At 40.7% G+C, this 15,462-nt stretch overlaps 1 protein-coding gene across 1 annotated transcript in view; it reads right to left on the bottom strand.

Moving 5' to 3' along the window:
* Nucleotides 1–4,970, bottom strand: part of LOC149071498 (uncharacterized) — a 37,897-nt gene extending 32,927 nt beyond the window's left edge. The window contains exons 1-3 of the mRNA XM_089247987.1: nt 4,858–4,970; nt 3,242–3,448; nt 357–559 (exon numbers count right to left, since the gene is read on the bottom strand). Coding sequence (XP_089104113.1) covers nt 357–559; nt 3,242–3,448; nt 4,858–4,864 — 417 coding nt within the window. The 5' untranslated portion in view covers nt 4,865–4,970. The remainder of the gene's footprint in view (nt 1–356; nt 560–3,241; nt 3,449–4,857) is intronic.
* Between the last annotated feature and the right edge of the window lie 10,492 nt (nt 4,971–15,462).

Genomic DNA, 15,462 nt, shown 5'->3' with positions numbered 1-15,462 from the left:
ACGTATAATTCTATATATGCAGTTGAACTACTCATTATTTGCATAACAGCAAGCCATGGGCGGAGATACTGGGTGGCGTGGGGCACCCCCAGCATCAGAGGTGAAGTCGACTGATCTAATGCATACATGTACAGATGAATTGATATCATCATCATTAGCCTCCCCCCCTCAGACTTCCAAGTCTATCTCGCCTATGCAGCAGCCCCATGACTGATTTGTAAAAAAAAAAATTTGTCTTAAGTTCAAGTAACCCTCTCCAAGGCCCAAGTAACCCCAGCTTACGGTAATTGAACTTTTGATTTGAGGCTAGCACATTAACATTTTTCTATTGCAAACTTTATAAAGGAATTTCTTACCCTTTCTTTCAGTCCAGCTCCAGTATACTTTTGTGGGACAGTCCGATAATTCCAATCGGCATCCGAACCCAAGAGCAAGATCCCTAGTAGCGGTACCTCACTGAGAATCGGCGGAACCCCACCGGCTTCCAACAACAACACGTCCACGCTTTTGTTTTCGGAGAGACGGTTTGCTACAGCCGAACCTGCAGAGCCTGCGCCCACTTTGTTGCGGAAGCGTTAGAAAAAAATATTACAGAATTAAAATTTATTCTTTCGTTGAAAAAAAATAATAATCAATAAACTATTTGAAATGAATTTCCATAAAAATAGATAATTGATACTGTAATAATAAAGGCTTTTTTTAGATATGAATTCTACGAATGTGCGGAAAGGAACGAGTGGATTTCATTACAGAGCTCTTGGACGTTTTTTTACTTCAACCTTTTTAATGTTTTTGTTCTCGCGGCGCATTCCTTTCTCCCTTCAATAAAATATATTTTTTCCTCCCTAAATGCAAGTTCGCCAAAAGTGGAAACCTGGGTTTTTAGTGAAAAGAAAGAACAAAGGTTATTCTAGTTTGATTTTTTTTTTACGTGCTTGCATAAATAGGTTTTACGATTCGATAACAAAGACTATGTGGTATAATGGAGACTAGGGGCCGTCTATGATTGGATATTAATCATTACAGTAGGTAGAGAATCAAGAGTATTGATTTTCATCCGAGAAACAAGTATTTGATGTCATTTATTTCTCGAATTAAAACACAACTCGTTTTCCTTTAAACGAATATTGCAAAACTTTTTACATTAGAGACTGTTATGAGCCATGGGTGAGAACAAGCCCCCACCTCAGTATTTTTTGGCATGCATTCGAGCACACCATAATATGTATTCACAAATCAGAATTTTTACATGAAGCTCAAGCCAAGCATCACGAGTTTGATCTTCTCCGACGCCCGTTGTGACATAACCACGACTCTATCCAATTCAGCAAGCTGCCCCTAATCCCCTGTCTTGTGTAGACGCTTCAAGAGTTTATAACATGCAGAACTCACATACGTCATTCATGTTGCAAGTGGTGGTATAGTTATTAAAAAAAATTAACTTTTCATACGGACACCCTGAGGTCAACCAAAAAAAGTCTATTTAGTTCCTTTTTCTAATTTGAAGTATGCCTCTACGATCAACGGTTTGGCACTAAATAGCAGTAAGAGGAATTATATGGAATCACCCTCTGCTTCAGTGATTCCCAACGTGGGCGTTAACGCCCCCCTCGGGGGTGATGGAAAGTTCCAGGGGGCGGTAGAAGCTACGGGTATAACATAGGATTCTATGGGTTAGATTTCGTTGGGGGCGATGGGAGAAAAAAATTTTGTGGAGAAGGGGAGGGGGCGGGGTGGGATAAAAAAAGTTGGGAAACTATGCTCTACTCTATGTCTATGATTGTACAGTCTAGTGAAAATTTCTCTTTTATAAAGAACTCTTTTCATTTTAAGTAATTTACACAGAGTGCTCCCAAACGGCGGACGGCACAGCAACAGCCCTTATATGGCTGACTGATGGAATAACTACCAATCAATGAGCCGCGAGGCTGCAGGACGGTTGCAGTGTCTTCCAAGCAGAGCTGTGGGCCCTCAAACTGGCTACAAAACCAAGACATAAAAACCGAGGAGAGAATAAGGATCTACACGGATAGCAGAGCTAGCCTGGAAGCGATAAGAGACCCGCTCACGCGACACCACAATGCCAGACAGATCCGCCACTGCCTGACCACCAACATTTCTGTTGGTGGTCAGGCAGTGGCAGCCTGCACTGGGTGCGAGGTCATTCAGGTATCCATGGCAACGGGTCGGTGGATAAGCTAGCTAAGAAAACCACTAAATCTGTTCAGAGCACGAGACCAATTAAGCTTCCCCCCTTCCCATGCCAAAAGACTTCTCAAAAGCCACTTATTACAAATGTGGCAGGAGGACTGGGACGACCCTGAACACCCAGGCAGACTGATTCATGATGTTCTGCCTCGAGTTGGATGGAGGGCTGTGGGATGGTCACGAGAGAAAGCCATTTTCTTTGACCATTCCCCAGCTACCTTGAGAGGTTTAAAATATCCAACAACAACAAATGCATATGCGGAGAAGTCGGCACACCACTCCACTATGCCACCAGTTGTCCTTACACAAAAGACTTCCACCTAATCAAACCAAGGCAAGAGCTGGTAAAGGAGTGATTTAGGAGGATGAGCCGGCTCGAAAAAGAATCACGAACACTTGAGAATCTCGTGCGCTACCTTGAACAAGAGGGCATCGAGAAACTGCACAGGAGAAGGACAGACACAGGCCACCAGACGACTAGACCAGAGCAGCCTACGAGAAGATCCAGCAGACTGGCAGCACAGGTGGCAACACGACAGACAGAACAATAAGGGAGCGACCACGTCACGGCCCAAGAGACCCCAGGGACAAATTTGAATGGATGTGAATAAAAATGAAAAATGTCGGTTTACATAGCTGCATGATATCTTTATGTATATAATGCACAGTCAAACCTCGTTAATGAGTCACTCTTGGGAGAGCAAAAATATGAGTTGATAAGCGGAGTGACTCATTAAACGGAGTAAGCCATAGCTATACCAATTCCTGCTTCAGGATAATTGGAACTTCAAAAAGTGATCCGGTAAGCGGAGTGACGTGTTAACCGGGTGACGCACTAACGAGGTTTGACTGTATATATCATGCATGTATTTTTTTTGTCTTGCTTTTGTAAATATTTTTCATAAACAATAAAAAACCCGCATCAGCCCCCCCCCCGAAATGGATTCGGCAGTAAATTGTCCCTAGACGATTTGCTGGGGCTATTGTCGGCGAATTGAATTGAATTGAAATTTTAAGTATTAAAAAAACTTACCTACGATATAATCGTATTCATCTTTGAAAGTAGTCGCAGTGTGCGAAGGTCCATATTTTTGCACGGACAAGAAATTCAGCAACAGAGTCAACAAACTGATGTCGAGCGACGATTCCCGTAGTAAAGTATTGACGACGAACGAAGAAGCGCTGTCTATTACAGGAAGCGATCCCAAGTCCCCGATAACTCTGCCGACATCTTCGAGCACTGGAAAGGATGACCCAATAATAATTTGCACGAAATTCATATCACGCTACAATAACGAAGTGAGAACGTATATATACGATTCTCCGAACTTATATTAAAATCCTTCTCTGGGAATGTGTGTGTGTGTGTGTGGGGAATGTGGAATTCATCACGGGATTCTTAATTACCGTATCGTGTATAACAGGCATCTTCAACCCGTTGCTCGCGAGCACCACGGTTGCTCCCTGAAGCGCCCAGAGCGCTCGATGCTCGTGTCCTATTTCGTTCTCGCGAGCACTTGATCAACGTTACATCAATTAGAAAAACCTAGTACAAATTATATTCAAGGATCAAAATCATCCTGATCTCATGGTTTCGTACGTCAAACTTGCCGTAGGCACGCTCTTCTTTTGATGATGGGTACAGGCAGTGCTCGCGACTAGGAAAAGGTTGAAGACCTCTGGTGTATAAGTAAGGTACCTACGTGCACAGGGTTATTACAACGTGATTTCTTGGTGGGGGGGGGCTCTGAAAGGGTTATTATGCCAAATGAGTAAAACAAATTTAAGTGGCCCCTATTCGGCTCTTGATCCCCCCCCCCCCCCCTTCCAGTTGCCCTAGATAGTAACGAACCTGCTCGTGTATAAGAAACCTCCCTTATTATTTGTGCATAAAATTTGCCATCAAAGATATTTATTATTCACACACATCATGGAAACCATTAAATCCTTTATCACTCTCATCTGAAATACCACAATTAGCTACATCAAGTCATCAACTAGTCAATTATAGTTATTGGATTCGCTTTCATCGTAAACTTCAAGAAATTGAGTAATTTGTTAATATCTATCTATCCATGTAAATAAGGCCAGGATTACAATATAAAAGTTTCTTTTGTAAAACTTTTATAGTTTCCTTAGTTTTGGGACCCGATTTTTGGCCGAAAAGAGGGGCTCCTTATACTAAGGCTGGATAAATCCGAGGCACCACAGATCGCCATGGCGACTGAAAAATTGGTGCCTAAAATTTTCTTTTGGTTACAAAATTGCAGGCAGAGAGCAGCACATAATGTTTGGAATTCATAGTAGCATATCTGCCAACATGAAAGAGCATCGCTATTGTCAAAAGGAGCATGATTTTGGATCTTTTTCTTCGGGTAAAAAAAATTTTTTGGCACCTGAAATTTTCTTCTAGCGTTTAGGTTTCTTCGTGAGATTTGTCCAGTCCTGCCTTATACGCGTTAAAACAATACCGGTGAAGGAAATTTATCATATATTGGGTTTCCTTCGCTAAAATTGGTTGTAATAACACGTAAAACATCACCCGACAGTTAGCATGTTTCGGTAATGCGTTTCACAAATTAAATCTTGATAATTATCAAGTTAAGACTATTTCCTATTTAATTTCAAGTGAAAAAGAAAACAACTTACATGCCATTGCTCCAGACGTTGTCAAATCTCTTGTGCTTGCAGGTATATATCAAAAACTTTTTTTTTTTTATGGCCAACATCAGTGGCGTAATGGTACTAATCCACGGAAATTCAGCTCCCCCGTGTTGAAAACACAAAAAAAGTAATATATTTTTTTTCTTTACTTAAAAACCCGTTTCTTCCTGTTATCCTTTACTGCCGTTTCTACCACGGACTATGCAGGTGATCAAATGATCGAATCTATTTCTAATTCTTCATAAGAAATGAAGCACGCATTTTTAAAAATTGCAAACGGCCAATTTCGTGTTTATATCTTTCGGAGTATGGAACGGATTTGATATGTATAGTACGGTCATCCATCGATTCCAAAGGTGTTCCGTGATTTGAGGATTACGCGGTTTTTTTAGTGACATCCTGCTTTCTCGAAACGTAAGACACACTCTCATATAAAAGATCTATCTATATCTACCCCTATATCTTATCTATGGAGATGTTGACACAGCTCAGGAACTTATACCAATATAAGTACAAGGCCACAACAGGCGAAATACCTGTTGAGAAAAAGATGTCGATAACAAATATGGATGCCGTATATTTCTAAAGTAAAGCAGCCAAATCCTAATTAAAAAAATGCAATTATAAAAACTAAAAACTACGTATATGTACATGATAAAATATTATACAATGCCCACAGAAAATATTTATGGTTGCCTTATTCTCTAAGTATGGATAGCTTCTCGATTTACCTCAACATGTTTATCGTTTTCATTTTTAATCTATTTGCCAATTTTGTTAGAATTCACTACCTCCGGAGGTAAGCTATTCCACTTATCAACAAACTCCCCATTACAGAAAAATTCCCCGCGACACAACTAACTAGAATTGTAAGTTACCAATCGATACTGGTGTCCCCTGGTCAAAGCAGTCGATTGACGGCGTATTAATTATTCATGGTCCATCCTATCCATACCGTTGAAAACATTTTGAACAAAATTTGATCACACCGCCCATCCAATGTAAACATATAACAAAAAATGGAGTCTCTCTTCATAACTCAAGCCCCGTGTGCCAACAAGGACAGCCGTAGCTCTTTTCTGCACTCCTTCAACCAAGTCTATGTCCCTCTGTAGGTATGGTATCCAAACCCTTGCAGCATCATACTACAGTCCAGGACGAACTAGGCCTCGGAAAAGCGGAAGAATGACTTTCGGAGAACGCGAAGAGACCTTTTTGAAAATGAAATCGAGCATTCCATTCGATTTTTCGACCACCGCTGAACAATGTCCAGAAGACCTAAACCGTCTCTCGTCAATGAGAATTCCCGAATCAGTGACCCTAGTTGCATCCGGGATGGTGGCACCATTCAACTCGTAAGAGAAACCAAAGCGAACGACCATGCACTAGTCAATGCTAAACGCCATGCTCCATTCATTTGCCCATGTCCCATTTCTGTTTAAGTAGGTTTGGGGCAACTCCCTATCGCTTTGATTCCCGACTCCGACTACCCCCCCCCCATTAGAATCACGTTGTCGGAGAATTTGCTAACAACACCATCGATACTCTGAGTTTATCGATAAAAATTGAAAAAAGTAGTCGGCCAAGGACACTTCCTTGTGGAACTCCACTGGCGACGCCTGTCCAATCAGAGTTCACCATAATCCCGTTTATCATAACCCGCGGTGACCTATCTCTTAACCACGAGTCTATCCAATTCAGCAAGTTAGGAGTTCAAATATTACGTCAGCAAATTTTTAGCCATTTTTGACCCCTTTCCCCCGTCAGCAAAACTCTGACCCCTCCCCCTTGCCAGTAAAATTTCGTCAGCACTGCCCCCCCCACCTCCTAACGCATACTAGTGGGATCAGAAACGTACGCAGGCGGAGGAGGGGGAAACTCGTGCGCCCCCCCCCCAGAAGAAGAAATTTTTTTTTTAATGTAAAAAACATTATGAAGAAAAAAATTAAAATTTCGAGAGGAAAAACCTTTATACGTTATTGTAATCGATTTCTATTAATTTCAATGCTATTTGAAGAACTCGAAATTTCTCTTTAAGAAATTCATTGAGACCCACTCTTTATGTCATATATGGTAAACCCGTGACCCGAAAATGTGGCCCTGAAGGTTATCTGACGTGGCTTGCCCCCCCCCCCCAAACCTTATTTTGTAAAAATGAACTAAGCGGCATATTTTCAAATCGTTTAAAGGACTCGTGGCACAATTCCAGAGCATTTAAGTGGCCCGTGGTACATTTTCAGATCACTGAAGTAGGCCTCAAAGACCACTTTCCCATTCAAAGATCAGTTAAATAAACCGCAACACAGTTCCAGAACACTTAAGCGATCCGTGACACATTTTAGAGATCCCTTGAGTGACATGTGGCACAGTTTTAGAGCACTCAAGCTGTCCCCATTGCGGTTCTACATCACTCAAGTTACCCGCGGAACATTCCCAGATTACTTAAGTGATCCGTGGCATAATTACGAATCACTTGAATGATATCTAGCACAGTTCCAGAGCACTTAAGCTGACCGGACACATTTCCAGAGCACTTGAAGGATCCGTGAAACAATTAGAGATCACTAAAGTGGCTCTTTAGGGGACTTATTAATGGGGAGAATGTTAGTTCAGGTGCTCTAACTATCGAAAGGTTTTTTTCGTTTTTTCGCGACGGAATAACAGGTAATCAAGAATATTTCATATCTTCATAAAGGGTGGTTGATCACGTAAGCATCATCCAACCCCCCCGTCTCCCTAAAAAAGGGTAAAGATGGCGCATACGGTCGGCCTGCTATGTTGAATTACTATAGGTGAGTTGACCTTCTTTAGTGATGTCACGAGCTTCGTGCGGAAGCCTTCGGTGTTCGCAAGATCACGTGACGCGTTGAAATGTCGGCGCAATCCCCGTTATTTCATTACGGCTCCCATAGGAGTTTAAAGAAGTTTAAAACAATAACTGAAAGGAATAATTTCAGCATCGATATGAGGTAATTCCGAAATTAATGAAAGAGATAATTTCAGCATTAATGAAAGAGATAATTCCTTAAGGAAAGAGATAATTCCAGCATTAATGAAAGAGGTAATTCCAGCATAAGGAAAGAGATAATTCCAGCATTAATGAAAGAGATAATTCCAGCATTAATGAAAGAGATAATTCCAGCATTAACGAAAGAAATTATTCCAGCATTAATGAAAGAGATAATTCCAGCATTAACGAAAGAGATAATTCCAGCATTAATGAAAGAGATAATTCCAGCATTAATGAAAGAGATAATTTCAGCATTAATGAAAGAGATAATTCCTTAAGGAAAGAGATAATTCCAGCATTAATGAAAGAGGTAATTCCAGCATTAATGAAAGAGGTAATTCCAGCATTAATGAAAGAGGTAATTCCAGCATTAATGAAAGAGATAATTCCTTAAGGAAAGAAATAATTCCAGCATTAATGAAAGAGGTAATTCCTTAAGGAAAGAGATAATTCCAGCATTAATGAGAGAGATAATTCCTTAAGGAAAGAAATAATTCCAGCATTTATGAAAGAGATAATTCCTTAAGGAAAGAGATAATTCCAGCATTAATAAAAGAGGTAATTCCAGCATTAATAAAAGAGGTAATTCCAGCATTAATGAAAGAGGTAGTTCCAGCATTAATGAAAGAGGTAATTCCAGCATTAATGAAAGAGATAATTCCAGCATTAATGAAAGAGGTAATTCCTTAAGGAAAGAGATAATTCCAGCATTAATGAGAGAGATAATTCCTTAAGGAAAGAAATAATTCCAGCATTTATGAAAGAGATAATTCCTTAAGGAAAGAGATAATTCCAGCATTAATGAGAGAGATAATTCCAGCATTAATAAAAGAGGTAATTCCAGCATTAATAAAAGAGGTAATTCCAGCATTAATGAAAGAGGTAGTTCCAGCATTAATGAAAGAGGTAATTCCAGCATTAATGAAAGAGATAATTCCAGCATTAATGAAAGAGGTAATTCTAGCATTAATGAAAGAGATAATTCCTTAAGAAAAGAGATAATTCCTTAAGGAAAGAGATAATTCCTTAAGGAAAGAGATAATTCCAGCATTAATGAAAGAGGTAATTCCAGCATTAATGAAAGAGATAATTCCTTAAGAAAAGAGATAATTCCTTAAGGAAAGAGATAATTCCTTAAGGAAAGAGATAATTCCAGCATTAATGAAAGAGGTAATTCCAGCATTATTGAAATAGATAATTCCAGCATTAATGAAAGAGATAATTCCAGCATTAATGAAAGAGATAATTCCAGCATTAATGAAAGAGATAATTTCAGCAGTAATGAAAGAGATAATTTCAGCATTAATGAAAGAGATAATTCCTTAAGGAAAGAGATAATTCCTTAAGGAAAGAGATAATTCCTTAAGGAAAGAGATAATTCCAGCATTAATGAAAGAGATAATTCCTTAAGGAAAGAGATAATTCCAGCATTAATGAAAGAGATAATTCCAGCATTAATGAAGGAGGTAATTCCAGCATTAATGAAAGAGATAATTCCTTAAGAAAAGAGATAATTCCTTAAGGAAAGAGATAATTCCAGCATTAATGAAGGAGGTAATTCCAGCATTAATGAAAGAGATAATTCCTTAAGAAAAGAGATAATTCCTTAAGGAAAGAGATAATTCCAGCATTAACGAAAGCAATCCCCGTTATTTTATTACGGCTCCCATAGGAGTTTAAAGAAGTTTAAAACAATAACTGGAAGGAATAATTTCAGCATTAATGAAAGGAATAATTTCAGCATTAATGAAAGGAATAATTTCAGCATTAATGAAAGGAATAATTTCAGCATTAATGAAAGAGATAATAATAAAATTAATGAAAGAGATAATAATAAAATTAATGAAAGAGATAATAATAAAATTAATGAAAGACAATTCCAGAATTAATGAGATATAATTTCAGAATCATTGAAAGAAATAATTTCAGAATCATTGAAAGAAATAATTTCAGAATCATTGAAAGAAATAATTCCAGCATTAATAAAACAAATAATTCCAGCATTAATAAAACAAATAATTTCAGCATTAATGAAAAAAATAATTTCAGCATTAATGAAAAAAATAATTTCAGCATTAATGAAAGAAACAAATCCAGAATTGATGAAAGCAATTATTTCAGAAGTAATGAAAGAAATTATTTCGGAAGTAATGAAAGAAATAAGTTCAACATTAATGAAAGAAATAATTTCAGCATTAATGAAAGAAACAAATCCAGAATTGATGAAAGCAATTATTTCAGAAGTAATGAATTCAATTATTTCAGAAGTAATGAAAGAAATTATTTCAGAAGTAATGAAAGAAATTATTTCAGAAGTAATGAAAGAAATTATTTCAGAAGTAATGAAAGAAATTATTTCAGAAGTAATGAAAGAAATAATTTCTGCATTAATGAAACAAATCCAGAATTGATGAAAGCAATTATTCCAGAAGTAATGAAAGAAATGATAATTAATAAAGGAAATAATTCCATAACTAATGAAAGGAAATTCCAGAAATAATGAAGGAAAATTTCAGAATTAACGAAATAAATGATTTAATCTTTTTTCACCTTTGGATGAGTTTTCTATATTTTTTTTTTTTAATTTTTAAAACCCAGTATTTAGAGACCGAACTGTGCATTTCTATGGGCAAATTGCCAGGCGGGAACTTTGTTTTGACCGAGTCACGTAGTATCCTTGCATTTGATGTCGCTGCTGTCGCGGTGGCTGGACGCTCCCTCCAGTAATATAATAAGCTCGATGTAAGAATCTCTGTCGTCTGCTTCTCTCCAGGTCACTTGTTTCGGACTTCTCCTTGCGTCCCGAAGAAATAACTGAACTGGCAGTTTGAACTTCCAGTTCTGTTTGTGAGCTGAGCTTGTAGGTAACCGACTTCTTGTCTGTCGTCTGCTCATTAGGAGGTTCTTCGTTTAAGGCGTCTCCTTATTCTCGAATAAAATAACCGAACTTTCAGTTTAAATTTCCAGTTCAGTTTATGAGCTTTGTTTATAAGGAACCAAGCGGAATAGAGGATATAGTTTATTTACTTTAAACTTCATCATCACCACTTGAGTCACTTATAAGTTTTAGACTAGATGGCAGCACATTACTATAAAGTGGAATGTGGAAAAATTCACTTTTTACGATCTTAACCTGTCTTCTGCTTGTGTGGAGGTCCTTTGTTTTGGATTTCTCCTTATGTGTTGACTAAATAAATGAACTGGAAGTTTGATCTTTCAGGTCAGTTTATAAGCTTTGTTTATAAGGAGCAAAGCTGAATGAAGAACTTAGTTTTTTATACCTGAGCTTCGTCATCACCACATAAGGTACTTCTGATTTTGAAAGTAGGTAGCAGCACCAACAATATTTTTAAAAATGAATGTTTTAAAGTATTAAATTAATTTTAATTCCCTTAAAATTATTAGTGTCATTGTGAATTCGCTGCAAATGCTACACGGCAAAAAAAAAAAAACAAACAAAAACTGCTATTGGCGGACGGCGTAACGTTTCGAGTCACCCGGTATATACTTGACTCATTACTTTCCTAAATACAATATCTATAAGACGTACTCGCCAAGCGGGAAGACTGGATGTGCATTTATCGCACCCACGTCCTGCAGCAGGGGTCGCTAGGCTGGGATCTTTGTTAGGGCCTTAGAGGCCAGATTTTTCACTGGTCCCTCGATAAAGAATTTATAGTATGAAAAAAAGCAAAAATTATAAGAAACTAGGCTGAAGCCTTTCAGCCCCCCACAGAGGCCGTGCGACCTGTGCATCCACATGGGGCACCTCTCTAGGAAAGGGTGCCAAATCCGATTTGGAAGTTAAAAAAAAAATTGTTGAGCTGAGAAACGTCATCGGAGGCACCAAAAATAAATCCCGCACGCGGGTAGAGATTCCTTTCTTTTTTCTGCCCCTACCCATTTGTACATCAAAGCTACCTTAAGACCACCGTAGACCCGGGGCCACAAACCTAGAGGCAAGCATTTTGGCACCCTCTTGTTGTAATGTTGAAGCAGAGTTGGAAACAATTCAGAGAAGAAACCATAATAGGTGTTCTAATAGGGACGGTTCTTTGGCCGTGCGACCTGCGCGGCTGTATGGGGCGGATCCAGGTCGATGTGTCGGGAGAAGCGAATTATCGTGGGCCCCACTCGTGGCCAGAAGGCGATGTGTGTCTGTGCACCATGTATCATTCGTAATTCTTTTGTATATTTTCGTAATGGCATTATTGTCTATATGCTCATATGTGTATATACAGTCAAACTTCGTTAATGCGTCACCCGGTTAACACGTCACTCCGCTTACCGGGTCACTTTTTGGAAGTCCAAATTGTCCTTAGGCAGGAATTGGCACAGCTATGGCCAGTTCCGTTTAACAAGTCACTTTGCTTAATAAGTCATATTTTTGCTCTCACTAGAGTGACTCATTAACGAGGTTTGACTGTATATAGCTATGTAAGTTGTATAACTAGTTTTCGTGGGCTCCACTCATGGCCTGCAGGCGATGTGCGCCTCTGCACCTGCTCATGTTCCCCCATATCTTTCTATTGATATATAATTTCATGTACAACAAGTGGGGACGTGTGTGTGTGTGTGTGTGTGTGTGTGTGGGGGGGGGGGGGTCGAAGTTGTATGAGGGTCCTGCTGCTGCTGGTTAGCTTGATGTGGGTGGTTTGCTGGTCTTGGATGTCATGGATTTCTCCACCGTGGCCTACGTCTCCCGAGAAGGACCAGCTTATATCCTCTAGTGCAAAAAGTCGGCAAACCGCGTCTCGCGAGCCACATGCGGCTCTTTGGCCCTTAGAGTGTGGCTCTTCCACAAAATACCACGTGCGGGCACACAGAAACTCCAAATTTTTGAAAAATCATGTTTAGACCAGGGCCGTCTTAAGAGCATGATGGAGCCCCGTGCCAAGTGATTTTTCTGAGGCCCTACCTGACAAATTTTCGAAAATTTCAACCGGTTCTAATTTTTCTGAGGCCACGGGCCGTGCCCGGGTGGGCCCCATGCGTTTAGATGGCACTGGTTTAGACACGCATTTTGGCCATTTTTTTCTTGCTCTTTTCCCCTCCCTAGTGAGTCATCTTTTCGCGGGCTTTTGCCGAAAGCCTGACGCTGCTGTTACGTGACACTTCAGCGACCAAGCAGGTGAGTCGAAACTAGTAAGTTCGGGAAAAAGTTGTCGAAAGCGAACCTTTTTTTTAAGGTACTGGGGGGGGGGGAGGGGGCAGATAGACGCAAAAGACGAGTCTCCTCTCGGAACATGGGGGGGGGGGGAGGCGGCATGCAACGTTTTCCATACCACAGGAACACCAACCTCTACCCGGCCACCGGCCAGATCATATAGAAGAGGACGCTCCTGGGCCACCACCTCTCATGACGACTCTCCCGTGGCTACCGCATGTCCACGATATCTACAGACAAAATGTTCGGAAGCCAGTATTCTGTTCCCTGATTGGTTAATTCAGTAGTAGAGGGTGGTCAGGCCTAGCCATTTATCGTTGGCGACAAAATGTTAGAAACATACTCCTATTCAGTTCACGCGGATTTATTAGTGCAGATTATATAATGAAAAAAAAAAAATTCTCTCCCCCAAGTTGAGGGGTGCGGGTTATTTAATGTCTGCTTTGCCCAAGGCCATGGTCCTCACATCCTGGAGCAGGGCTCTCTAGGCTGGGATATTTCACGGGCCCCTATATGATGAATTTATAACGTGAAAAATATTGAGAAGCGTCCCAGGCCATCTCGTCCATACTCCTGGGCCCCCAGGGCTGGAGATCTGTCAGCCCCACCCTCGTGGGGGCCATGCCCAGGGCCCTTGCAAAAGTTGGTTCCTGCGGTGTGTACCCCGAGCAGGGCAGCAACTAGATACTTTGTCCCCCTTCTGGTTCAGCGCCTGGGGCACCAGACCCACCTGCCCCCCCCAGTTGCGGCCATCGCCCCCCCATTCTGGAGTAAGGTCCCTAAGCTGGGATCTTTTACGCCCCCCCCCCTCCGGTCAGACTTTCCACGGGTCCTTCTATAGTTAATTTATAGCGTGAAAAAGCAAAAAATTATGAGAGTTGTCTCGGGCCTCAGAGCTAGAGCCCTGTCAGCCCCGCCCATGTGGGGCCGTGGTTGCGGCCCTGAGATCCCAGCCGTAGGCATATATATATAATATATGAATTGACGTCATCGTGTTCCCCCAGATGTTCAAGTCTATCTCCGCCTATGCTGGTGACCCATGTCCACCCACAATTACGGGTTTACAAATACAAATACAACGCCACAACAGGCAAATTGCCCAACGAGGTGGCTGACTTAAGAACATCATGGATCCCCGAGCCCCTACCTACTACTGCTACACCACACATGCACACCCCCCCCCCCGCGGAACCCCCAACGAATCGGTACATGTGGGAATGTGCGTGTACGTGTAGTGCAACCTGACGTAAAGTTTGTTTCTGTGTAATGCTTGTTATGTGTAGTGCTGTCATCTGCCCCCAGTTTTACTAACTATGAGTGAAGTGTAATGGTTGAATGATTTACCGTTGTAGGACTGTTGCTCTCTGTGGCGAGACTTTTTAACGGGGAGATCGGCTCGCATTTGCGCCTTGAAGTTGGGAACCACAGAAAACCAACTTCAGCCGACCACCACTGTGGGGTTCGAACCCGGATCCTCGCATCACGAGTCCGGTATTATAACCACTCGACCACCACAGCGGCTAAAAATGTAACTGTGGAGGTGGGTGGGTTTGAACCCATGTACCCTGAACTCTTTTTCCCATTTTCTCTAACTGCGTATCTTACCAACTCACCACTACAGTACCACCACACATACGCTCAGAACACACATTCCGCCATGTGTCGATTCGTTAGAAATCCCGTAGAGGAATGTCTACGAGGTACTCGTACCATTAAGTAAGTAGTAGAAGTAGTAAGCATAGACAGAAGTTCAACACGGAAATTCAGGCATATTTCATTTTCCACGTCAAAATATGGAAGTCGGATGACACCACCACCACTACAACACGTTACACGCATGATTCTGACAACATAAATACGTTATGACCACTCATACACACCAGGCCTTCACGGCATGCGAAAATCTTTAGAAATTTCCCAGAGGAACGTTTACGAGTCGCACATGTTACCGTTAGAGTGCGTAATTCAGTTATTATTAATATCACCACAGCGACCACCACAGAAACGATACGAGGAATAAGTCAGTTATTGGAGTTTACGCTGATGTGAGAACTCTATTTCTCGTATAAATAGCTGTAAAATAAATCTGTGACGTCCTGCAAATTGTTCATCTGCTTATTTCAAGGACTTGTGAGGAATTATCCGGAACAATATGTTTACAAGGGATGTCGCCACTACACACCAACAATGAACAACAATTATTTTCCAACCAAAACAGAACCACATCTCCAGTGCTTTTCAACGGAGGGTATTATTAATTATTAGGCACTGAGTGCTGTGTCGCTCATTTTGTTTATTTCTGAATTGAAGAAGGAACGTAAATATTCCTCTGTATCTAAGTCACACTTTTGTGGTCATGCTTTCATTTCACACTCTCTAGAATGCTGTTTTCGTCCCTCGCTCACAAGATCAT

Source organism: Pholcus phalangioides, unplaced genomic scaffold, assembly GCF_987345545.1.
Source record: "Pholcus phalangioides strain wild (caught in Gottingen) unplaced genomic scaffold, Ppha-v1.0 ptg000018l_1, whole genome shotgun sequence".
Lineage (NCBI taxonomy): Eukaryota > Metazoa > Arthropoda > Arachnida > Araneae > Pholcidae > Pholcus > Pholcus phalangioides.
The sequence above is the reverse complement of the archived record's forward strand: the minus strand, read 5'-3'. Positions and strand labels throughout refer to the sequence as shown.